General features: G+C 42.0%; 3 protein-coding genes across 4 annotated transcripts; 2 read left to right on the top strand and 1 right to left on the bottom strand.

Moving 5' to 3' along the window:
- Positions 1–3,010: 3,010 nt before the first annotated feature.
- LOC122022255 (protein ROH1-like) lies at positions 3,011–4,597 on the top strand. The gene has a single exon (XM_042580208.1). It carries the CDS (start codon positions 3,174–3,176, stop codon positions 4,350–4,352), a length of 1,179 nt encoding a protein of 392 aa, XP_042436142.1. The 5' UTR covers positions 3,011–3,173; the 3' UTR covers positions 4,353–4,597.
- Positions 4,598–7,616: 3,019 nt separating this feature from the next.
- On the bottom strand, positions 7,617–13,110 carry LOC122022213 (protein SET DOMAIN GROUP 41-like). Of its 2 annotated transcripts, XM_042580201.1 has the most exons (5): positions 12,209–13,110; positions 12,036–12,075; positions 11,862–11,962; positions 10,885–10,983; positions 7,617–9,137 (listed from the first exon to the last, which is right to left on the bottom strand). In XM_042580201.1, exons 1-5 carry the CDS (start codon positions 12,935–12,937, stop codon positions 8,205–8,207), a joined length of 1,902 nt encoding a protein of 633 aa, XP_042436135.1. In that variant the 5' UTR covers positions 12,938–13,110; the 3' UTR covers positions 7,617–8,204. The 2 variants fall into 2 exon arrangements, with proteins under 2 accessions (XP_042436135.1, XP_042436136.1); XM_042580202.1 differs by lacking the exon at positions 10,885–10,983.
- On the top strand, positions 13,093–17,962 carry LOC122022240 (5-formyltetrahydrofolate cyclo-ligase-like protein COG0212). The gene is made up of 6 exons (XM_042580203.1): positions 13,093–13,526; positions 15,504–15,594; positions 16,798–17,024; positions 17,139–17,214; positions 17,317–17,445; positions 17,524–17,962. Exons 1-6 carry the CDS (start codon positions 13,134–13,136, stop codon positions 17,688–17,690), a joined length of 1,083 nt encoding a protein of 360 aa, XP_042436137.1. The 5' UTR covers positions 13,093–13,133; the 3' UTR covers positions 17,691–17,962.
- The last annotated feature ends 8,029 nt before the right edge of the window (positions 17,963–25,991 follow it).

Below are 25,991 nucleotides of genomic sequence, written 5' to 3'. Positions count from 1 at the left end.
TGCTCATGCTGCTGTCCAAAACAAGCGTAAAGCTGACCTACTGTCAGTATCTATTACCATATTGCAAGATATGTGGTAGCAATAGAAAGCATGATGAACGGTTGGGTAGACTTTTCTAACTACTGATATAATGTCACAATGTCTATCTGATACTATGCTCATTAACTGTGCATCAACAGTAAAAAATCTCTTTGTATAATCCAAAAATCACTCTTATGCAGATTCATATTCAACTTCAGTGATTCCAAAGACTACTGGTAGGACATTGTCATTAGCATCAATTGTTGTAACGATCAACAACACACCCGAATACTTCCCTCTCATATGTGTGGCATCAATTCCAATCAATTTGCATAAATAAGACCTGAATACTCTTCGACAAGCTCCAAAATCCCAAAAATAGTGCTGGAACTAATTATTACCATTCCTGTATAGTGCCACATAGGTTTCAAGATCCCTGACTCTTAACTCACACAGATATAATGGAAGATCTCTATATGTTTGCTTATAATCTCCAACAACCTACTTCATCGCGTTCTCCCGATCTATCTATGTTTTTTTATATGATATGGTCGCTCCAAACCTAACTTTTATATCTGATATAATCATACTTGGTTTGTACTATTCATTATACATACCATATCAACCTAACATGCATGAGCAAGGTCTAGCTGAAATCTAGCATCACAGTTAGGGTTATAAACGAGCAGAGCCGAGACGAGTTTTAGGGTGTTCAAGCTTGTTTGATAAGGTAACCGAGTCAAGCCGAACTTAAAATGAACTAAGCTTTTGAAATAGTTGTTCAAGTTTGGCTTGATTTATTTTTTACGGGCTTGAACTTGTTTGAAGTTTGACTTAAGCTTGATTAATTTAGATGTTATTGAGCTCTCAATTCAATCTTAACTTGAGCTTAATTTGTTTAGATGTTATTGAACTCTGAATTCAGGTTTGTTTGATTATTTAAAACTTTTAGTTATTTATTGATTATTGATTTTAATAAATTCAAATATATTTGTTTATTTAGCATATTGATAAGAGTTTTATTAATGAACATGGTTCGTGAACATTGTTCACGAATATTAGTCATGAAAGTTGTTCACGAACGTTAACGAGCTGAACACATATGTGTTCAAGCTTGTTTGTTTAGTTTAACAAGCTATTTAAGCTTGTTTGTTTAATTGATCTTATGTATATTTAACGAACATAAATAATCTTTTACCAAGTCGAACACCAAGCTTGTTCACTAACGCTTGGTCCATTTATAACCCTAATCACAGTGGAACACCTTGCAAACTGATTAAGTAATGGAGTACATCATATTACACGTGTTGTTCAATATTTATTCCTTACACATCCAATGACACCATAAACATAATTTTTGTCAACACCTTTTACTACAAAATATATAGTAGTTTCTTTATGCATGACAACCCTATTTTACAGTAATAAATTTATACATACATCGCTCAATCTTTATCTGTCTTCTACTAATTTTACTCTTGTTAGAAATTTATCCTTCAACGCTGTTGTTCTTAATCGCTGTCGTACTTTGAACTCGTCTTTTGAAACTCTTATGACATATCCCTAAATCCTAAATAGTCTTTTGCAATCTCGTAAAACAGCATGAGGAGGTGTGATAAGCGGAGGAGATTCATGATCATTTCGTATTTATAAGACCAGGAAGAGGGAGAGAGAGGATGAAATTACGTGCATCCGAATCATAAAATGATTTTCAATTAAAAATATAATTTAAATTCTTAAAAAATATTGAATGAGAAGAGGAGATTGACGGAAAGGATAAAAAGAATTACATTTATGTACACCCTTTAATATAAATAAAATTACGATAAGTCATTTAATAAATACGATATTCGTCAATCTTTTGATAAAAAACCAAACAATCTTTAAAGGATTAGATCTCAACTTCAAAAACGATATAAAAAATATATAATTTATTAAAATTGCTACACTTGCCGACTTCCAAGTCGCTGTCTCCATTTGTCTGCTTTCCCTGTTTTTTTTCTCTAAATCCTTCAAGGATTATGCCATAAGCCATCATTTTGTTCCCACAAATTGATTAAGCAGACTTGTCGGTGGAAATATTTCCAACTTACTGTTTGCAGTTGAACTGAATGTATTATTTGTTGTTTTATATTGCGTGACATTAAACAGACTCTGTCTCAAGATTCCAGGTAAAAATCAAGGAAGTCAAAGTCAAACCTGACGGTCGGATTTGACACGAGCCATGCGCTTTGACCAAAATGGAGATTTTTGAGTTGGCTTTCTCCATCTGATTCTCATGATCTCATCCGCTGCATTATAAACAAAAAAAACAAACACCAAAAGTCGACGTGTCTGCCGTCGGTCGGCGTCAACCCACGAAAACTTCAACCTGCTCGAGGCCGACCGCAAAAATGCCTTCGCGATCAAGCCCGTCCGATCCCAAGCAGACTTCTTGATCCTACCGTCCATATCTGTGATTCACGACGTGGGTCCCATGAACCTAGACGGGTGCGGAAGCGGGTTGTCGTAGAAGCGGCTAAAAAACCTAAATATTTATTAGATTTGAGTATAAAATCGGCAAATCCAGATCGAAGAGATCTCGCTACTAAATAGCATGACGTGGACCCCTCACCAGCCCGTCGGTCGCGTCTAATTCTTTTTAACCGAGCTCCGCCCCGAATGTCCTAAATGCCCTCCGACGGCATAATGGTAAAGTACGAAGTAGCGAGGGTTGTATCGTCAAAGAAATGCAAAAGTTGTCTGAGTCAACATCGCCGAGCGTCGATTCAGCGCGGCCGCACAATGACCCGCGCATAGAAAGCGTACGTGTGCGGTGATGCTGCTCCGTGCCACGTGTAACGATGGCGTCTCAGCTCTTTTAAGATAACAGACGGCCGACGCGACCCGCTTTTTTCACCTTAGAAATATAGTTGAGAATTACTGAAAGAGGTAAATTCGTGTGGCCCCCGGAGAGGAGGGGACGAGTTCCTTTCCGATGGCAATAAAAGAGGAGCGATAGGGTTTCGAAGGCATCCGCCATTGTCGACCTCCTCTTCCTCCGTCGATCAGTTCGCTCCTTTCCCCGCATTTATTTGCCCTCCGATTGCGATCGAGAGTGGGGTTTGGGTGATGTGCTTCGCCTCGGTGCGTGGGGATTTGGCGGTGTGACGATGCCCGCCGCGGATTTCCATGGCTCATCGGCCCCCTTCGCCCTGGCGGGCCGCACGCTCCTAAGCCTCCGACGCGATCACTCCGCCAATCCGATGGATCGTCGCCACGCCGATGCCGGCGAGCAGCGGGAGCTGGACGCTTTTCAGCAACAGGTAGCGGACCTCTTTAACGACCTCGCAGGCGGAGACGACGAGATTCTATCAATTTCCTGGTTGCGGAGGCTTCTGGACACATTCCTCGTGTGCCAGGAGGAATTCCGGGTGATTCTATTAGGCCACCGTCGTCCGCCGGCCATGATCGACCGCCTGGTTTCCGACTTCTTCGAGCGCGCCGTGAAGGCGCTCGACATTTGCAACGCCGTGCGCGACGGCATCGAGCAGGTGCGACAGTGGCGGAAGCACATCGAGATCGTGCTCGTGGCCCTCGACCCCCAGCAGCGAGAATTCGGGGAGGGACAGCTTCGCCGGGCCAAGAAAGCGCTTTGCGACATCGCTATCCTCATGCTCGACGAGAAGGACTCGGGCTCCGTCGTTTCCCACCGCAACCGTTCCTTCGGCCGCAACGGGGGCTCCTCCTACGCGTCAAGCGGCGGCGGGCCTGGTGGCCGCCGCTCGCACTTCCGCTCCCTGTCCTGGAGCGTCTCCCGTTCGTGGTCCGCGGCGCGACAATTGCAAGCCATCGCGAACAACATATCCGCGCCTCGGACCCACGAGGTGGCTGAAACCGCTGGATTCGTCGTGCCTGTTTACACGATGAACTCGGTCCTCACCTTCGTGATGTGGTCTCTGGTGGCGGCGATCCCCTGCCAGGACCGCGGCCTACAGATCCACTTCTCCATTCCTCGGGCTTACCTGTGGGCGCCCCCTTTCTTGACCCTCCATGAGAAAATAGTAGAGGAGTCCAAGAAGAAGGAGCGGAAGAATTCTCTTGGCCTGTTGAAGGAAATTCACCTGATCGAGAAGTGCGTTCATCACTTGATGGAAGTGATAGATGTTGCCCAGCTTCCTTTGACAGAGGAGAAGGAGATGGAGGTGAGGCAGCAGATGCAGGAGCTGGCCCAAATCTACGAAACTGTAAAGGAAGGCCTTGAACCATTGGAACGGCAAGTCAGAGAAGTTTTCCTTCGCATCGTACGAAGCCGCACTGAGGGATTGGATTGCTTGAAGATTTCTGATTGAGTTCGTCTCTTTGTGGATTTTCTACTAAACATTGATGCTGATGTTATATGAATATAGTCTTCTTAGATTCGGGGTGCCAAGCTGTATGGCCAGTGACAAACCTCCTGGAAAGGAAGAATTAAGAGATGGATGGATGGAATGTTTTTCTTCCACAAATAAATCAGCAGGCGATGTCTTGTATCATGCATTCTGTGAAAGAAAATGATTGGATTCAAATTTGTGGATCTGATGATGATCCATTGCCATCTCTCTGTTTTTGCTTTTGCGTCTTTGTATGCATGTTTTGCTGGGATATAGGCAGTACCCCCCTCCCTGTGAACTTTCCAGTCTTTTTTTTTTTTCTATGTGGAACGATTGTTAACTGATTGATTTATTTACTGTGTCGGTCTCGTATAATGTGTTGGTATTGATTATAATTATTAAGCAAGAAAGAGTATGGCTAGTGTTTCTTTAAAAAGAAGCTGCTGCGTTTATGGCTTTTGAATTATTTTCATCGAAATAAAAAAAAGTTAAGACTTGTTGCGTAAAAATTCTTCTTTTGAGATTATTTATTACATAATGATCCGTCCGTCCAGATTATGTGATTTAATCAACTGTCAAATGAGAAGAAGTTTTTCTTAGACATGTATCCATCTAACATGTCCTATTATAGTGCATATCCTAACTTAATTGGTGGCTAGAGATGTCAATACTCACAGGTTCAGGCTCGATGGAAAAAAATCTAAACGGAAACAGGGATCCTGATTTATTTAAAAATGAGGATAGGTTCAGAGATTTTTTTCAAGGATGGAACTATCCTCATCTCCTAATCCGTTCCTAAAATAATAATAAGTATTCTATTATTATTAATATTAATAATATAATAATATATATTTCGTAAATTATTAATAATAATGATATCATTAAATAATATTGATATGAATATTAATATTATTATTAATACAAAATAATAATAATATAAAATTAATTTCAAGAAAAGGAGTGAAGATGGGCAAGGATGGGGATTTGATTCTGTTAGGATGAAATTCCGGGATGGAGATAGTAAATCATCACTCCACCTCATTATTATATCTACACGTGACATAGATGTTCTAATATCATCAAAAAATTTCTCTTATAAAGATTGTGGAATAGAGATATCATCGAAAAAAAAGCAATTTTCCTTAAATAAATCAATATATATATATATATTGAAAGAAGTGTAGTTTACATAACAGTGACCTTATACAGGATCGAATAGTAGAATTATAAAATCATATTAAAAACTCTTGAAATTTTATACCTGATTAATAATTTAAAAAATATTTTTTTAAAAAAAATGATTTACATAAAAATATATTAATAATTTTACATAAACATTGACAGTATTACCTATACAAATTTAAATTAATTAATAATTTAATTATCATTCTAATACAATATATTCAATAATATTTATATTTTTATATTAAAAAATAAAAGAGTAAAATTTCTGCTAACACTAATAATAATTGGATTGAACATTAAAAAAAAAATAATCTCTTATCAGGACGTTTCAAAGTTAACAAATTGTTCAAGGTTAACAAAACAATTGACTTAGTAAATTTATTGAAACCTTTGATTTGAACACAAACAGTAAAAGCAATCTTCTAACGATAGAAAATCAGATAATAGGCATCTAAAAATTTATTATTTTGATAAAAAAATAATATAATATTATTAATAAAAATAATTAAAAATAACTAAATAAATATTTAAATAATCTCAGAATCCTTACTCTCTAAAAAAATAAAAATAATCTAAATTATAAAATAGTCTAAAAATAATTTAAAAAATTAAAAATCTTTTGAATCTAAAAAAAATTTTAAATGATGTTTTTTAATCTAAAATTTGAACGGTTATGTATTTCACCCACTAACTAACTGAGCAAACTTTAATTTGAAATTATAAATTTCATGATTTAATTTGAATTAAAAGTTATGACATCTCAAAATTTTTATCAATTTTGTTTTAATTCTACTCCGATTTCATTGTAAAAAAAAAATAATCCTGCAATATCCAGGATTGATTCAATGTTGCGGATCTAGAATGATAATTTTACAAACTATGAAAAGAAGTATCATGGTAGAAGCCAAGCTAGCTAGTGCAAGGATCAGCTGAAAGCTTGTGAGGAAAGACATTTTTTTTGGAATAAAGTTGATTTGAAAGTCTGTGGCGTGGTCAAGTTTTCTCCCAGTCAAACACAAAAAAAGATACTGATTCACATTATAACAAACTAGCATAATATATAAACCGAAATAAGTAAGCAAATAAGACTTTAAGGTCAATATATAATTATTCAGAATTCAGATCTAAACAAGTGTAAACCATTTAACCTGAATTTAATTGAATAACCATTTCATTAAAGTAGCTATTAGGAAAGAGGTCAATTTACATCTTTATACTCAACAAATAAAATTCCCTACCCGAGTCGATCTGCAAAACACATCAACTAGCTGGAAGGATTCAAACATTGATTCTCTTGTTTTGAGATAAACCATCAAAATTTAATCTGATGAATACTTTCATTAAATTAATTTAGAAATTGAACTATACTTTATAGCTAACAAGGAAATGGGGATTTAGACATTTCTGGCCAGATTTTTCTATTTGGATAACAACTCACGCTCTGAAAATATAAATGATAGAATAATAACTTGAACTAATAGGTTATATAATGAAAATATAAAGTACAATATTTACATTGGACTTATATCTAGAATTAATTTTGACTGATCTATCCAAAATGGACTTTTAAGCCTAAGTGGATCAGAACTTGGACCAGATAAATTATACTAGTCCTATTCAGAAAAGATTGAAAATCATCCCTTATGAAGGTCAAATACTAGGTGAGATGGCAAATTTTTGTGAAGTAAGAAGCTGTAGAGGATTGATATTAGAAGATAAGAACCAAGGTGTGGAACAACATGAATCCGGTCTGGAACAACCTGGTAAAACAAACCAGTGGATCTATCATTAGTAGGATTATAAGAAATGATAAACAAAGATCATTAGCGTTCAAACATAAGAATACACAGACTGCAGAATGACAATCAAACTCACTTCCTTTCCAAGGAACATCATTATACAATCCATAAAGTCCAAGAGTGATTTAATCAATACAGTGAGAAAGTACTGATAATCACTACATGCAATTTTCTCTAGCTGAGATGAATAAAATCAAACTTCTTTTAATAACAACCAATGTAACCTACATATCCTCAAGAAATTTTTGAAAATAAAATGAATGACACGTATCCTTCTTATGAGAAGCAAGTGCAGTGCCTCTCGTTCTTACAGCCAAAATGAGAGTGTGATTCATCATACAGATGTATCCTTCAGCACAACATAATTGCCTGATTCGGACCCAAAAAGCTAAGCTAGAGCATCCGTTGACCTATCAAACTTATGAACTTGAACTTATTCCAGTCAAAATGGAAGCTAAAATAAAAAAAGGGTCACAAAAGTGATAAATGACATCAGGATGGTGATACTTCATCAATTAGACTAGCAGAGCCTAGTCATTACCGCCGAGTAGCATATCCATCTTAAAGGTTCTGAGAAAAGTGATTTAGAAAGGAACACCAAAAGGGTGCATTAGACTGAAAGCAGAACCATTGATCAGAAGCAATAAAATGTACAGAAAAACATATTCTCTGAATGAACCGCCGGATCATTGATTGTCGTCCTCACTTCAGATTTGGATTAGAGCATAAAATGGCAATCAACCCAGATATGTACAAAAAGGAAAGGAATGTGGAATGCCAGTTTGAATCACACTGTTGCAACGTCTTCAGTTGAGAATAAAACCAATAGACATTGTGAAAAATACTACTAGCTGTGTTTGGTCAAAAGATGTTTACAAAGACCATGAAGTATATTTTCTGCATGATGTACCAAATAGCATTCTGGTCCATAGCATATGCTTGCAAGATATCTACCATAAATGAAGCAATGAAGAGCAAGCTGAAATAAGCTTGTGTTTTGGTCTTTGATCAATCTATGCCCAAGATATCTATCTTCAACACATTCTTTCTCAAGGAAGTCAGATAACTCTCTATGGCTAGCTAAACACTGAGTATTTAACACTTTAGACCCGAGCCAATTGAAATTTACAGGGCTGTCAATATTTTTCAAGTTTGTTAAATCTTGAGTAAGGTAAGGCCAAGTTTTGAATAAGATTTGTGAAACCGATCCAAGAAACCTCATTGATGCATCCCTGCACTTATCCACTGAAAATTCCATCATGTCTTTCGGATAGTGACATATAATCAAGTCAATCTCTGACTTGCAAAGTTTTTTATCAAAAGACCATTCTGGAAGTCTAAGAAGCACAAGGATAGATTCAGCTGCATTTATAAGGAAATGTGCAGTGACTGCTATTAGGGAGGGCTCAGACAAGAACAAGTGATGGACAACTCCAGCAAGCAGCAAAGTGTATGAAACAGCAGCTCTGTCCAACTTGAGGCACTCAGTATTATTGCTTTCATCCATAGAGAACACCTGTGCTCGATATGCAGAAGCAAGTGTGATGTAGCTATTAAGGGAAAGATGATGAAGGGGATGTAATTTGAATTTCTCTCCAGCTTGAGACTCTTGGTCCACAGAGCTTCTGTAAAGCATGCTTTCAAGTTTCTTACTGCAAGCTTCAGGATTCTCATGTAATCTGTACTCATCCATAGCTTGGTCGAATAAATCAGCAAGCTCTTCACAATTGGGATACGTGCTATTGCTATAGTTGTTAAAGCTCAATTCCCTAGCATCACACTAATCTGAAGTCAATCTTATGTGTTTATATTTCACTAAATTATAGGTGTCAAATTAGATATTCAGTAACAGTTGCCAAGTAGTTCATGTATTTACAAATTAAGGTTCACAGATATGAGAAAATCAGGTACTTATGTGAGACAATATATAATTTTGATCCAAGCATGCTTCTAATAGCCACAATGCTGACAAGTAACACAAATCCATCTATTCTGACCACCCTTGAGTAATTAACTTATACTATTACTTTTTTATCAAGTGGTATTATATTTAGGGACTAGCTGCTCTTGAAGATTCACGAAGGACATTTCAGGATATTTTCAAAAATGCTGATTGCTCTCATAAATAATCTAGAACAAATTTTCGTAAACTGTTCCAAGTAATTGCAATTCAATTTATTCCTCTTAACATCTCTTTAAAATTTTGATCAAGGATCATGATGACACAAATCAAAGCTCATCCAACACCAAACTTTCAATACTTCGTGCAAGTTGAAAAATGGGTCTGGTGTGGTTGAGTTTCATCATTATCACCATGATTTCAAATTTAGGTATGGTATATGTAAGTTATTCTTTATACAACCAGAAGAACACATGCTTAAAGCTTCTATTATTAAGGTCCTCTATAAGGAGCATCAATAGATATAACCCAGAGGAACACCTCTAATCCCAGGAAAGATGGATATGGTACCCAAAAGTAAAATCAAACATGGAAACTTAAGTTTGAAATAAAAAATGATTTTGCACTAAACTCCAGAAAATAAAGAACTCATCCTTTAGCAGAGTGCCAGGAGTCCGTAGTGGCTAAAAATGAGAGGAAAATCAACAATGGCAGAGTAAACCTAAATTCAAAGTGTCATCAATGTTAAGGTCATTCTTATAATTAATCTAGGCTGTAGCATGCATCAAGGTATACACCATTTTCAGAGTGAACCATAAAGTCTTGTTAAGAAGGAAAAGTGGAGACACCCCTTATGAAAGGGTGCAAAAACAATCTTGCCCAGTTGGTTCCTTATAGGGATCTAGAAAGTAATTTAGCAAAGGGTAGGAGGCACTTGAACCTTATGAAGAGGAATGGTCACTGTCCATATCATAGTGCAGTATAGTTACCCCAACATTAGCCACTCTAAGCTAATGAATTTCTTCCTGCTTGTGATGCACTAAATAAATTTAACATTTCAGATAAAAATTTCAAAAAATTTAAGACTCCAACTCACAAATGGCCCACTCAATAGCCTCATAATTGATGAAGTTAAATTAACATTTACAATTTACAAAAGAAAAAGAATGAAAAGGATAATGACATTCATAGAGAAATCCAACTAGGAGATCAAAGAACCTGAATTCAGCTCTTGCAGCCGAAAAGATATATTATATAAAGATGTCAAGATGAAGGGCAAAAACAAAAACTCAGTTTAAAATTTAAAAAGAAGCTGAAAGGTAATAGAAGTATAAATATACAAGCAATGCACAATCCATAAAGAAAGTATAGAATTAAAATTGCTATGAACTTGTGAAGATTTAGAAAAAAAAAAGATTACAAGTACAAGAACTAATGGAGTTCTTCATGCCAGACTTTAATGAGGTAGTGACAGAGTTTATCTGTTTCCGAACTCAATGATTGATCAAACAATAAATTCATCTAATGTAATGGTGGATATATGAGCTAACTCTTTTTGGTCTCATGTAAGTAACAAGAGAAAAGCAAAATGAAAGTTCAATATCCTTGCATAAGTTCAGTTTCTTACATTCAGAACAAAATCCATATACATCTCAGATGCTACCCTACATCGCCCACAGCAGCAAACAAATCTATATTTTTCCAATAAGTCAGCATGTCTCCTAACCTAGAAACAAAATGGTCAGCTTTTTGGTCTGAGATGTAAAATTACTTTGAGAAAGTTACAAAACTGTACCAGTAAGAAAAAGATTTAGAAAAAAAGAAGAAAATTTAGTAAAAATGCAGGCCTCAATCATGCATTTGCACAGTTTCATGTAAAAAGGAACAAATATAGTAGAATAATAGTTTGATAAGTAATTCAAATTCAAGGGCATTTAGTGTAGTTTTTAAGATAATATTTGTTCCATCAGTACAATTTTTTATTGGATAGAAAATAGATTATTTCATAGCACAAATTAGAATACCGTGTAGATAAAGTTCTATCATACATACAGAAAAGAGCATTAATATTTTCGGGTTCCCTAACTGCTTATGAAAAAAATATATCGACTTCAAAAGGTTTACTATCAATTTGAAAAGAAGATGCCATTCTAAGAGCTGTGGTGAATTAGGTAAGGATGCAGGGAGCTTAAATTAAAGATGCCTTGCAGTGTATGTTAATGTGAAACTATGAGTAAACTGATATAGACAACACAATGGATGTACTAAAAGGTGAATCTTGATGAGGAACTTAATAAAAAGAGATGTCAACCTGGCCAATCCTGTTTCAAGCAAATGAGGAACACAAAAAAATAATTAGAATATCCTTGAAATTGGATTGTGGATACAAGGATCATTTTTTCCATTATACTTCAATGACAGATTAGCATCAAACACCAATAAAGAAGAGTCATATTAGAACCTTTTATCATTTCTGACTCACAAGTACCAGCGCCAATATACGTTCTCTTTTGCGAAAATAGATTGACACCAATAAACACAATAAAGTAGAGTTAGGTTAGAACCTTCTATCGTTTCTAGCCAGCAAGTACCAGTACTTAATACCTTAGGTTCCAGCAAGTCGATATAAGTGATGCAAACCTCCTCATCCTTTTGCATTGGCTTTATGCTCCTGACTATTACTCTTGGCCCAATATTAGAAAATCCTGAATGATGTGCACTGTCAAAAGGAATCAAATAAATTTCATATTTTATGCAAAATAAAACCAAAAAATTCACCGTGGGTCAATTTGTTTTCACCAGAAATCCATGCATTGAACTGCAACCAACATAACACCCATCAAAACCTCACCACACAGTACAAACATGCAATAAGTTCAAATCATCTAAGAAATTCAATTTTTTTTTTTTTTCAAAAACAGCTTGGAATTGGAGAAGCGTGTCCTACTTACCGATTCCGTTGCCAGTCCAGCTGCAGCAGGCGATACGAGAAACGATTCCAGCTCATATGCTCCGCATCCACCGGATCTCTGAGCCAACTCGAATCTGTAGCAGGCGTTGGGCATGCAACTGTGGTTGAACCAAGAGAAGCCCGGCCCAAAGACGGCGACCCCTAGTGCGCCGACCTCGTTAACGTGCACCTCCACAGCGTTCGTTATCACTGCCCAGAGCACCTCCTCCGTCGTGACAGCCTCCTGGCCGCCGGTCACCTGCGATCGATCACGATCCCTCGCGACCGACATCAGCGTGGCTCCCTCTGTAATCCTCTCCGCCAGCTCCCCTCCTTCTTCCAGCACCTTATCAAGATCGCTGGCGAGCAATCCGGCAACCCGGCGCGGCCTCTCGGGGAGTGAAGGGGATGGGAGGGACCCCATGGACTCCAAGAAGCGAAGGAGGCGAAGGGCCGCACGAATATCGGAGGTGTCTCCTTCATGGTGGAGACGTAGTAAATGACACTCACCACTGGAATAGTGGGCTGGGAAGTCTGCTGCGCAGCAGGAGGCGTCACAGTAGTGGGTGACACCCCGACAGCCAGCGCAGGGGAAGGGGGATTCAAGGGGCCTAAAGCAACCAGCGCAGTGGGAGGAGAAGAAACGACGGTGGAGGGCAGCGGCGAGCGGCGGGAGGGGTGGGATCAGGTCCTGCGCCAACCCTACCTCCTTGCGCGCTTGCATCTCCATTGCCGATGTTATCAGAGCTCCCCTGCGCCGTTGATTGATATGATGCGACAATCGAAACGGCAATGTGATGCCCGATCTGTTTCGAAGATTAACACATGAGCAATGCTCCGGAATCCAACGGTCGTTTGCCACTCACGGAACGCGGGACTTGAAGTAACAGAGTCACCAACCACTTGATGCCACGTCGCCATCAGATATGCTGCTCTCTCTCCATCGCGTCGCTCGGTGGCCTCCTGCCACTGCTGTCGGCTCCCCTCGAATCCGCCGACCATTCTCGATCACCGGCCCGAGGGCGTTGGCATCTGCCGCACGCGCAGGAACGGAGCGCGCCTCCTCCTCCTCTTCTTTCGACCCGCAAGCCTTTGAGGCAGAGAGGATTCGCCTCGACGCGGAGGCACGGTCTTCAATGGCCGCCGTCGCGGCCGTTGTATCCGAAGAGGGCGCCGGCGAAGAAGATCTCAAGGCATGGAAGTGGAAGATCCGGAAGAGGGTGTGGGATCTCTTAGAGGCAGAGAACATCGCGCGAAACCCTCGCCCCGTCCACCACCGAATCCCTAATTTCGACGGCGCGGCTCTAGCCGCTGATCGGGTATTTCCACAATCTGTTTTATCCAACTTTGAATTATATTTCTTTAAAAATTTGATATGAAAAGTTAGCTAATTGATGGTGGAAAGAAAACAAATTTGTTTTTAGATGCAAGAATGGCTGGTTAGATGACAACTTGTGGAGATCAAAGAAACTGCATAGTTAGGGTTCAAACATATCCTAAGTTGTGTTTGTTCGTAGAATGCTCTATAGACTCCAGCAGGTAGGAGGAATGTTCTGAATATACCATCATTTATTGTATTCCAATCAGATGTAGAACCACAGTGAAAAGTATCTGAGGACTTCACAGTCCAAGGTATCAAGCAGAGTGGATAGTTAGGCTAATGAAGTTCAAACTGGAGATTACAAATTGACACTTGAAGAATAGATAGATGTTCATTGGCCTGCCATCGCCACTGGTAAAGGACACGCTGGGTCAATCAAAGAACGTGAGAAAAATAACCTTTGGTAAGTGTCCTCGAATCAATTTTCATGCCAACCTTGTAGCGGAGTGGAAGACTGGAATCATGGCCTTCTATTGTAGACTAATGCGAGAACACTTTAGCCTCTCTGGTTCAGAATCTGATAAATGATTGTAAAGAGTAATGACCAATCAATGTACTGATAGAACCCATTTAATGTGGTTCATCTGGTTGCGGACTAACTGTTTTAATGAACTTGTTGCGGACTAACTGTTTTAATGAACTTATGCCTTTTTTTCTGTCACGCCCCGGCCTATAGTTCTCGGTACCTCATTCGGTGAGGGATATAGTTCCCGGTATCCCATTCGATATCTCACACTCATGACAGTATAATAGTATAATAGAAGAAATCCTAAGCACCACCTAATAGAATAATCAGAAAATTTATCGAATTTTATAGTTATCTTTCGTTTTCTCGAACAGCAGCTAGGGCTGCTGTCCTTTTCTTGACAGCACCGCCGGAGTTGCCGGAGTTCGCTGGAGCTAGCTGAGTCAGCCAGCGACGAAGGGAAACAATCTTAGTTGCTGTCATTTTTTTTCAGCAATCACAGTAACCTGTAGAAGGAATATTTTGATGCTTTGAGTGAATTGACGTGTAGTTAGGAGGGCTATTTAGATTGGAACAAAGATTTCATTTAGGAATGTGAAATGGTACGAGATAGCGAGATAAAAAATAATTATTGAGTCGTAGATCATGTTTAGACCGCAGCTAGGCTGCTGTTGGAGAAAACGAAAGCTAACTATGACAGTTAGGGAAGGTTGAAAACAAAGAAGGCTGCTGGGATAGCTCCGGCGAAGGCCACAGCAAGCTCCGGTGGCTGCTGTGCTTGGCTAGAAAAGAGGGCAGCTACTAGGGCTTTGTTTTCCCCTCTTTTCTGGTGGTCCGGCGAACTCCGGCACACTCCGAGGAGCTCCGACGGTGCTGCCGAGAAGCAGGACAGCAAGGAAGGGGAAGCTTGTTGCTTGTTGCCGTTGAAGAAGAGAAAAGAAGAAGAGAAGGGGTTGCAAGCTTGGAGAAGAAGAACAGGGATTGATCTGCCGTTCGTCGCCGCTGTAGAAAGAAAAAGAAGAATGGGGAGAAGAAGAAAGGGGGAAAAGAAAAGGAATGCGTGCACGTGGATGGGTATGGTGGTGGCAGTGAGACCTTTTGCGGTTTTTTTTTTCTAATACTTAACATTTTCTGTCATGGATTATCATTGTCAGTTGCTACATACAACATAATAACCCCTGAAAAGTGGAAGCATAAATTATTCTAATTTTTATCAATTCCATATTAGTAGGAGAGTTGTTCAAACTGTGGCTCTACAGAATTTGCTTGTTTTCATTTCAAGTCTTCTAAATTTTACATAACAGTTGGGCACGTCACATTCAGGTACCTTTGGCAAGTTTCTAATGCTTCTACCCCTTGGTCTTCTTTGTCTAGTTCAAATTTATAAGTGTTGTTAGTTACATAGAGTTAATGATGTTTCTGAATTATTTAAGTACTTGTGGAATTAAGTTAGGTCAGTTGGATGTATTTGAGAAGGCTGGATGTGTGAAGGTCAATCCTGATTCACCTCAGAAACAAGTCCGCTTGTTGACACTCACAGGTTACCTGATTTTAATTATCTCCATTTTGTGCTATGGTTTTACTAGGTAAACTTTTGTTTTTCTGCAAACAGTAGGACCATACATATACCAATACATTGATTGCAATTCTTTCTTTATTTTTTTTTTAATTTTTGGCTCCTTTTTTGCTTCTGTATTAAGATTTGAACAAGTAGTATGTAGTGTTTATTCATAATTTTTAAAAATGTCTAAAATTTCTTTCCTTGATTAAATCAGAATATAACAAATTGACAACAAGAGCACTAAAAGATACCTGTTCCAACTATTTGATGTGTCATTATCTGTGTCTACCGGATGCTATTTTGAGGTATATGATTTCTCCTTTGACTCCGCTTCTTACAGGAGCCATGTTCACGGGACCATCCTTTTTCTTTACTTGAAAACCCTTCCTCAATTCCTCATAAAGTTCCATTATTCAGATCCTAGACAAAGCCTGCCATAGAAATATAGCTCTACACTTATAGTCCTGCATGAGAACCAGAAAAAAAAAAAAAAAAAAGTTAATAGATGCCTCCACCAGAAGAGTTTTCTCACATAGGGAGCAAATGATGGATGCTTCTTCAGGTGAATTTAAAACTTTTTAAAATCTTCCAGCCTTACAAAATCCATCTCTCTTGAATACAACAAAGGTCAAAGAATTTGCTAATGTTCTAGTCATGGTTTTGCACTTCATTTATGTAACTACATTCATGGGCTAATTGATCATTTGCAGAAGTTTTACTTGTTTAGGCCAATGTCCTTAGTGATACTTCTTACAAGTAGGATTTCATAAAGAGTAGAATGCTATCATTGGCATGTTTTTAATGTCTGCACCACACTAGGTGGACTGTGTACCATTGGACACTGTATGGGACAAAGTCCTTGCCAACTGGTTGAAATCTTGTACTTTGTGCGAGCTATATTCTAATAACAAACAGCCCGTTGGATATATATATATATATATATATATATATATTAGATTCTTCTTGGGTTGGATGTTACAATAAGGAACATTTCGCGATTATCTTATTGTTCCTATCTGTAATATTTTCTGTAGTTTTTGGAGGTGAAGAGTTATTGGAGGCGTGCATATTTTAATACATCTACCAAGTTTAAAATACCAAATCCTTTTATTGGTTCATCTATGACAAACTTTACAGAAGAGCTACCTGTTCTCGAATAAGGTTGTAATGTCGTGTATGCAGGTGGGAAGCAATTGTTGACTCCTCAACCACGACTGAGGACTGGTTTTTTCTCTGTACTAGAATCTGAGGCACTACCTTCTGGGTCAATTTTGGAAGCATGTACTTCTGTAGGAGCTGCAAAATATGGCCGTCCTATTGGCTTGGATGAAAAAATAAAAGTTGATTTGTTAGTTATTGGTTCAGTTGCAGTCGATCCAAGAACTGGAGCACGATTGGGCAAGGGCGAGGCAAGTTTTCCATCTTCTTGTTGCAATCAGTCTCCTCCTTTTGCCAATTTATGCTCATTTAATATTGTCATCAGGATATATTTTCATTGCTATAATCTGTCATCTGGCCTGCAGGGCTTTGCAGAACTTGAGTATGGAATGCTGCGATACATGGGAGCTATTGATGACAATACGATGATAGTAACATCCGGTCTATACCATACCTCAAGTTCTCCCATTTGTTTTATGATTTGCCACTTCTTTAATCCTTTTATCCACAGTAGCAATCACTAAACCTTATATATGTTCCCAGTTCATGATAAGCAATTGGTGAATGATGATATCCCAGTGGATAAGCTCTTGGTTCATGATGTGCCGGTTGACATTATCTGCACTCCAACTCAGGTCATCTACACCAACACAAAAATACCAAAGCCACAAGGTACCATAGTTGAATTCCTCCATTTCACTTCCCTAATCAAATTTCAATGTGATTCTAAAAAGTGACTGCACATACAAGGAATCTATTGGGAAAAGTTATCTCCAGAAAAGTTGGGTCAAATTCGAATTCTTCAAGAGCTGAAGAAACGCATAGAGCAAGGGACTGGGCAGCTGCTACCTACTGGGCCTTCCGAAAAGCTTCCTCCGATAGCGGCCCGCAATCGCAGACGCAGACGCAACCGGTAGTTTCATGTAAGCACTCTATTTTCTAACTCCCTTGTTTTACGCACATCACACTGAGCTGATAGTTTCTGCTATCGTAATGTGTCATTTTGACCACCATTGAAATGACTATGGAATTTTTGTTCTTAGCCTGAGAATGTTGTATTAATTTTGTTTGGGTTATTCCTGTAGAATAGGTTATAGTTATTTATGCTGATGAATTAAGTTTTTTTTATTTAAAGTGGTCAGTTTTCGTTTAAAACAATGTAATTGTTGTTCAAAACTATTTTGCTATCTATTTAAATTGTTCTATTTGTTTATTTAGGTTATAGAAACCTAGTTATGCATTTAATTTTTAGGTAAATAATGTGTTTTATCATATAGCTATTACTCGAAAATATATATCATTTTGATATAATAAATGCTTTTAGAATAAGCTCTATGCGCCAATTGCTATGAAAGGAATAGCTATTTTCCACCCGGCATGGTGTGGTCGTAATTTTTAGGTAAATAATGTGTTTTATCATATAGCTATTACTCAGAAAATATATATCATTTTGATGTAATAAATGCTTTTAGAATAGCTATGTGGGCCAATTGCTATGAAAGGAATAGCTATTTCCACCTAGCATAGTGTGGTGGTAAAATAAATGATTAATTGGGTAACGTTGAGTTTGGGATGATCTGTCTGGTTTTATAAAAGTTTTTCACTAGTACCAGGATAAATAGGGAAACGCTCGCAACAGGCAGCTCAGGAGTCTAACATTCTTTAGTTGCTTGTCCTATTTGAAAGAAAATTTTCTTATAAATTTGCTATAGCATGATGTGGTGGTAAGTGGCATGGTGTGGTGGCAAAAGACACAGTGTTATTCCTAAGCAATCAGGATTCAAAACTTATACAATGCATGCATATGAAGTTTGGACAACTAATGGCGCTCAGGCGGCATGTAATAAGCCACTTACTTTTTAGATTTACTTAGTAGTCAAAATATTGAGTGGAACCGTCCACTTCAGATTTAGTCAATAAGTTGGATGCCAGATATAAAAAAATAGCTATTTTTTTTAATAAAAAATAGCTATATAAACATTCTTATGTTTCATTATCAAAATAAACTTAGGCTACCATTCCCATGACAAATTGCATCGGAAAGCAAGGTTTTTGTTTCTTAATGATAAAATTCGATCTCACATAGCAGTTAGCTGTGCTCCCGAGCCCTGATGCAAGGACAAGGCGTTCAAGTAGTTTCTTACGCACTTACCATTATATATATATATATATATATATATATATATATATATATATATATGGCCCTGAACCGACCAGAGACGTAAAAAGACGAAAGGGACAGCTGGTAACATCATCCTCGAGACGCCTGCCGTCGACAAACAGCATGGTCGGCGGCCGGACCGAACAGAGTATAGTACGGTGGAAGTTTTCACTATCACGTCAGGGATATGCTGGGACGATTGCGGAATGACGTCAAGCATGTTTTTCTAATACACTCATTTAGAGGTATGTTTGGGGAAGCGTGCACGCATCGAGAAGCATGTCCGCGCCTCTCCGGGGTCCTATATAAGGACCCCAAACTTCGACGGAGGTATGCAATATTCTTATCACTGTAGCCACAGTTACTCTGCCTCCTTTCTCCTTAGTTGTCTGACTTGAGCGTCGGAGGGTCGTTGTCGGGAACCCCTTCCCGGCTCGGCTTCTTTGCTGGTTCGCCAGAGATCCACATCACCAGTTGGAGACAGCGGAGAGCGTCATGTCCCCAGTGTCCGTCGACTCAGCGCTCGGACAGGATCAAATTGGCGCCATCTGTGGGAACGCACCTGGTTCCGAGCTGAGAAGATGGAAGAAGCTGGACGCCAACTCATGGTAACGCTCTCTCCCGAGGAACTAGAGGCACTCATTCAGGCATGAGCCGCAAAGATGGTGGAGCAACAACAGAAGGCTCAAGCGGATAGAATAGCGCAGCAGGCCGCCTCGGTTTCTGGAGGCCGAGTGGCAATGGAGGACCGACCAGAACAATATTCTACCTGGGCTCAGAACAAGGGGCAGACCGGCATGACAGGGGACGCGCCGGCCGCCCCTATTCCATTCCATTGAGCATTGTTCCAAACGTCGTCGGAATTGGCCCTAGCCAACCAGGGATCGTTCGATGAAGCACCCTTACGGGACGTCAGAAAGGGGAAGGCACCGCGCGCGGAGTCATCCCCCGAGCGGGTTAATCGCTAGTTCTCGGAGGCGATCTTGCAAGACCCTCTCCCGAAGCATTATGCTCCAATATCGATCGGGGAGTATAGTGGTGTGACCGATCCGGACGACCATCTCGGTAAGTTCGATAACGCAGCCACTCTTCACCAGTACACCGACGGGGTCAAATGCAGGGTTTTCCTTACTACGTTATCCGGTTCGGCTCAACGCTGGTTCCGGAGGTTGCCGGATGGATCAATTAAGAGCTTTAGAGATTTCCGAACGGTCTTCCTCCATCATTTTGCGAGCAGCAAGCGCTACCAAAAGACCAGCGTCAATCTGTTCGCCATCAAACAAGGTTCGAAGGAGCCACTCCAAGCCTACAACCAGCGCTTCAACCAGGTGGCCATGGACATCCCAACGGTCACTTCAGAAACTATGATGAACGCGTTCACACAGGAGCTTGTGGATGGTGATTTCTTCCGCTCGTTCATCAGAAAGCCGCCTCGCGACTACGACCATATGCTGCACAAGGTCAATGAGTATATCAACGTAGAGGAAGCGCAGGCGGCCAGAAGGAAGGAAGCACCATCTGAACCACCGGCCTCTGCCTAGCGGAAGCGACCTAGAGGACCTCGGGAGGAAGCAGCCCGGCCTCATCAGCAAGCAAGGCCGCACGCCGTTCAACAGGTAGCGGTCGATCGGCCTAAGCCCAGGGGGAAGGTATGGACTCCCATGTTTTGTTCACTCCATCAGTCAGCAACCCACAACACGCACGATTGTCGAAGTCTCCCCCCAGTCGCTCATCCTACGCCAAGGAACTATCGCTGTCGATCACCTTCGCCGGACCGGCGACATCGACACCAGAGCCCTGGTCGGCGTGTAGAGAGAGGATCCCCCGAGCGGCAACATCATCAGTAGCCTAGGACTCAACCTCAGGCATCACACGAGTGTCCCAGGCCATCCGCTCGGGAGGAAGAGAATAGAAGCAACGTGTCCCGAGGAGAAATTAACATCATCGCTGGTGGACCAACCGGAGGTGACTCCAACAGGGCAAGGAAGGCGCATGCAAGGCAGCTCACGATCCATGCGGTTGATTGCAGTCAGGAGCAGGGCGAGCGGGCCCGAGATCAGCTTTGGACCTAGGGACCTCGAGGGAGTCGAAGTCCCACATGATGACACCCTCATCATCCGAGCGGTAATAGCTAATTACACTATTCACCGCATCTTTATTGATACAGGCAGCTTGGTCAACATAATCTTCCAGAAGGCCTTCGACCAATTGCAAATCGACCAAGCCGAGTTACTGCCGATGACAACCCCCCTCTACGGGTTCACCGGTAATGAAGTTTTGTCGGTCGGACAGGTCCGGCTAGCTATCTCGTTGGGAGAGGAGCCGCTCAAAAGAACACGGACTGCTAACTTCATCGTAGTCAACACCCCCTCCGCGTACAATGTGATCTTGGGGCGATCGGCTCTCAACAAATTCCGAGCGGTCGTCTCCACCTTTTGCCAAAAGGTCAAATTCCCCGTAGAAGATCAAGTTGGAGAAGTCCACGGAGACCAACTAGCAGCCCGGTGATGTTATGTGGAGATGGTCCGAGCTGAAGCAAATGCTGCTCGGAAGGCACCACGCGTTGAGGTAAATGCTATAACCGAAAAGCCACCTTTTTTAATTTACGAAGAAAAGGAGGAAGTAAAGATCCACCCTGTCCAACCGGATACCACTACGTTCATCGCATCCGACCTGGAGCCGAGTTAGAAGGAGAAGATGATCAGATATCTCCAGCAAAACTGTGACGTCTTCGCTTGGTCGACCCACGAGCTGCCAGGGGTCTCGCCGAGCGTAGCGCAGCACGAACTTCACGTCCGCCCGGACGCTCGGCCGGTGAAGCAGAGGAAGAAGGACTTCAGCGCCGAACAGAATGTCATCATCCGCGCTGAAGTTGAGAAGTTTCTGGAGGCCGACCACATACGGGAGGTGCAATTCCTGAGCTGGCTCGCCAATGTGGTGCTGGTCTCCAAGCCAGACAACAAATGGAGAGTCTGCATCGATTTCCGGGATCTAAATAAGGCATGCCCGAAGGATTTTTACCCTCTATCCCGGATCGACCAACTGGTAGACTCTACTGTTGGATGCGAGCTGATATGCATACTGGATGCATATCAGGGCTACCACCAAGTCACTTGGTGGAAGATCGGGAAAAGTGAGTTTTATCACTGATAAGGGAACATACTGTTATAATTGTAGGATCGAAAAGACGCATACGGGGCTAATGAACATCGTGTTCTAAAAGTGTGAGTTAAAATAAATGCAGTGGATGATATACTAATTAAACGATCTTTGTACAGACATAGAGGAAACCTTCCGAACACTGAGGAGGTATGGAGTCAAGCTGAACCCCAAAAATGTTTATTCGGAGCAAAAGGCGGGCGCTTCTTGGGATACATCGTGACCGAGCGGGGCATAGAGGCGAACCCTAGCAAGGTGAAAGCACTGCAAGACATGTCGCCTCCCAGGAATCTGAGGGAAGTGCAACGCCTCACCGGCGGGATAACGGCATTGTCGAGATTCATCTCTAAGATAGCCGACCGAAGCTTGCCAATTTTTAAGATCTTGTGCCGAGCCACAAAGTTCCAATGGGACGAGGAGTGCAATCAGGCATTCGAGGAGCTGAAGATGTACCTGAATTCTTTACCTGTGCTGGCTAAGCCGAACGTAGGCGAACCACTCCGTATATACCTGTCCTCCACCGAGCATGCTGTCGGCTCGGCGTTGGTGAAAGGAAGCGAAGAAGAGCAGCTCGTGTATTTCCTGAGCCACATTTTAAAAGATGTCGAGTCTTGCTACACTGGCCTCAAGAAGCTTGCGTTCGCTTTAGTCCTCGCCTCTCGGAGACTCCGCCCTTATTTCTTGGCACATACGATCATCGTTATGACAAATAGCCCGTTGGGAAGAGTGCTCCTGAATCCAGAGGCGTCCGGGCGGCTCATCAAATGGACGACGGAACTAAGTGAATTTGACATCCAGTATCAAGCTCGCTCAGCGATTAAGGCGCAGTCCTTGGCAGATTTTGTAACTGACGTACACAATCCTGAGCCCGAAGCTTCGTGAAAAGTATTTGTGGACGGGTCATCCACTCGGCTCAGTAGTGGAATCGGTATTTTGCTGCTTTCTCCTCAAGAAGAGCGGATGCATCTATCCATCCGTCTGAATTACTGGGCAACAAATAATGAGGCAGAATATGAGGCCCTCATAGCCGGCCTACAAGCCACACGACATGTGGGAGCCAGCCGGGTGATACTATATTCTGACTCCCAATTGGCCGCTCAGCAATTCTCGGGGTCCTTCGAGATAAACAACGCAAGGCTCCGGGTCTACTCGGAGGCCTATGAGAAGCTCAGAACTAACTTCATCGAGGTTGTCATACAGAAGATCCCCCGAGCCGAGAACCAGTAAGTAGACGAATTAGCCAAGCTCGCTAGCTCAATATCGTCGATCGTCATCCAACAGCCAATTGAGCAGGTTTCCTTGGTGGCGCACATCGACCGGATGGAAGGCCTCACATTCCCGAGTGATTGAAGAACAACCATAATAGAATTTTTACGTTCGGAAGCCACGTCGTCCGATCGGGAGGAAGCCCAACTATTGAGGAGAAGAGCCGGCTGGTTCACACTCATTGGGGACCAGCTTTACAAAAAGGCGTTCTCCCGCCCGCTGCTGAAGTGTGTCAGCTCAGAAGATGTAGAATATATTCTCCAGAAAGTACATCAAGGATCTTGCGGAGGTCATCCGGGCGGGCGATCGTTGGCTAGGAAGATCCTGCTGGCCGGATACTTCTGGCCAACTCTACAGGAAGACTCCGCTCGGACCGTCGCCACATGCCTTTCTTGTCAGAAGTTCCACAGCTTCTCCCATAGGCCAACGGAGAGGATGAAGGCGTCTACTGTGTCCTGCCCGTTCGACCAGTGTGGTATGGATATAGTGGGACATTTCCCTATGGCGACCGGGCAGCGGAGGTTTTTATTAGTGGCGGTCAGCTATTTCTCCAAGTGGGTCGAAGCCGAACCAATAGCCAAAATAACCGAGCAGATGGTCAAGAAGTTCATCTGGCAACATATAATTTGTCAGTTTGGCATTCCTCGTCGGCTCATTTCGAATAACGGGCGACAGTTCGTTGGTCAGCAGCTCGGAGAATGGTGCAAGGGATACGACATCGAACAACACTTCACTTTCGTGGCGTATCCTCAGAGCAACAGTCAAGTCGAGGTAGCCAATTGGGAGATCCTACGAATGCTTCGGGTTCGGCTCGATCACGTGGGAGGAAGCTGGGTGGACGAGTTGCCCGGCGTGCTATGGGTCATTCGCACAACCCCAAAGGAGGGAACGGGGGTGACACCGTTCCATTTGGTGTACGGGGGCGAGGCGGTCGTCCCAGTCGAAGTCGGAGTCGAGTCCGATCGGATCCAGAACTACGATGGGGACAATGTCGAGTGGAGACAGCTGGAGCTGGACCTAGTGGACGAGGCGCGAGCTAAAGCTGTCGTCCGGCTGATGGCATACAGGCAAAGAATAAAGCAGAATTACAACAGGCGTGTAATTCCCAGAGCATTCCAGGTCGGTGACCTGGTATGGAAGAAGGTGAAGCCGGTTGGTGATGTGAGCAAGATGGAAGCTCCCTGGGTGGGGCCCTTCAGAGTCGTCGAATAGCTTCGATCGGGTGCATACTACTTGGAAGATGAGGGTGGACGACGGTTAGAATGACCATGGAACGCAAACCACCTCCAACCGTATCGAGCGGGGTAAAAGGTGCGGCAGTGTAATTTATTTCATGTATGCTCCGTTTGTCTGTATCCTTTGGCTGCAGGAGTAAAAATTAAAAAAGACAAAGGATTGGAGCATTTGGCACCGAATGGCAAAGCGCTTAGAAGACCGTCGAGCGGCGATGTTAAACTCTAGAGTCGGACCGACGACTATAAATCCCCCCGGCTTGAAGACCGTCGAGCGGCGACGTTAAACTCTAGAGTCAAACCGGCGACTATAAACCCCTCGGCTTGAAGACCGTCGAGCGGCGACGTTAAACTCTAGAGTCGGACCGGCGACTATAAACCCCCCGGCTTGAAGACCGTCGAGCGGCGACGTTAAACTCTAGAGTCGGACCGGCGACTATAAACCCCCCGGCTTGAAGACCGTCGAGCGGCAACGTTAAACTCTAGAGTTGGACCGGCGATTATAAACCCCTCGGCTTGAAGACCGTCGAGCGGCGACATTAAACTTTAGAGTCGGACCGGCGACTATAAACTCCCCCCACCCGCTTGAAGACCGTCAAGCGGCGACGTTAAACTCTAGAGTCGGACCGGCGACTATAAACCCCCAGGCTTGAAGACCGTCGAGCGGCGACGTTAAATCCCTGAGTCGGACCGGTGACTATTAATCCCCCAGCCCAAAGACTACTGAATACCACTCAAGAGAAATGCGTGCGGAGAAGTAACATTAGCAGAGACGAAATTTTATATTAACGCAGCGTACAAAAATAACACAGTCAAGTAGTTTGAAAGTCAGATTAAAGCGGATAATTGTGACTCGCAGAACGGCGAACATACAGATACAGTTCAAAACATAAAAACAAAGATAAGCTGAAAACGCTCCTCACTCCAAGGCTTTAAACATGGGCTCGAGGATGGTTTCTAGCAGACCGACAAAGTCTTTAGGAGGGATGGAGGCCGTCTCCGGAAGTTGGCCCTTAGCCTTCAGATAAACCGTTGTCACCCGGATAGCTTCTTCAAATGCTAGAACTAGTCGATCGCTAAACTTCTCGCCAAATTTGTCCGAGCGGAGATAATTTTGTTTCATCACCTCAAAACGGCCTGATTCACCGTCTTGATATTCCTTTAGCGCAGCTCGGGAAGCGTCAAGAGCGTCTTGGAGATCTTTCTTGTCTCCTTGAAGTTTAGCTTTGGCGGCCGATCGGCCCTCCTGCTCAGTAGATAGCAGATCGGGCAACTCCTTGACGCGCTGCTTCAGCGCTCGGGCCTGCACACTCTTTGCCTCTAAATCGGAGACGACCTTATTTTTTCTATTGGTCGCCAGCTTCATCTCCTGGTCGTGAGACTTGACCTGGGCTTCAAGT

Source organism: Zingiber officinale, chromosome 1A (assembly GCF_018446385.1).
Source record: "Zingiber officinale cultivar Zhangliang chromosome 1A, Zo_v1.1, whole genome shotgun sequence".
Classification (NCBI taxonomy): Eukaryota; Viridiplantae; Streptophyta; class Magnoliopsida; order Zingiberales; family Zingiberaceae; genus Zingiber; species Zingiber officinale.
This window is presented reverse-complemented; position numbering and strand designations above follow the sequence as displayed.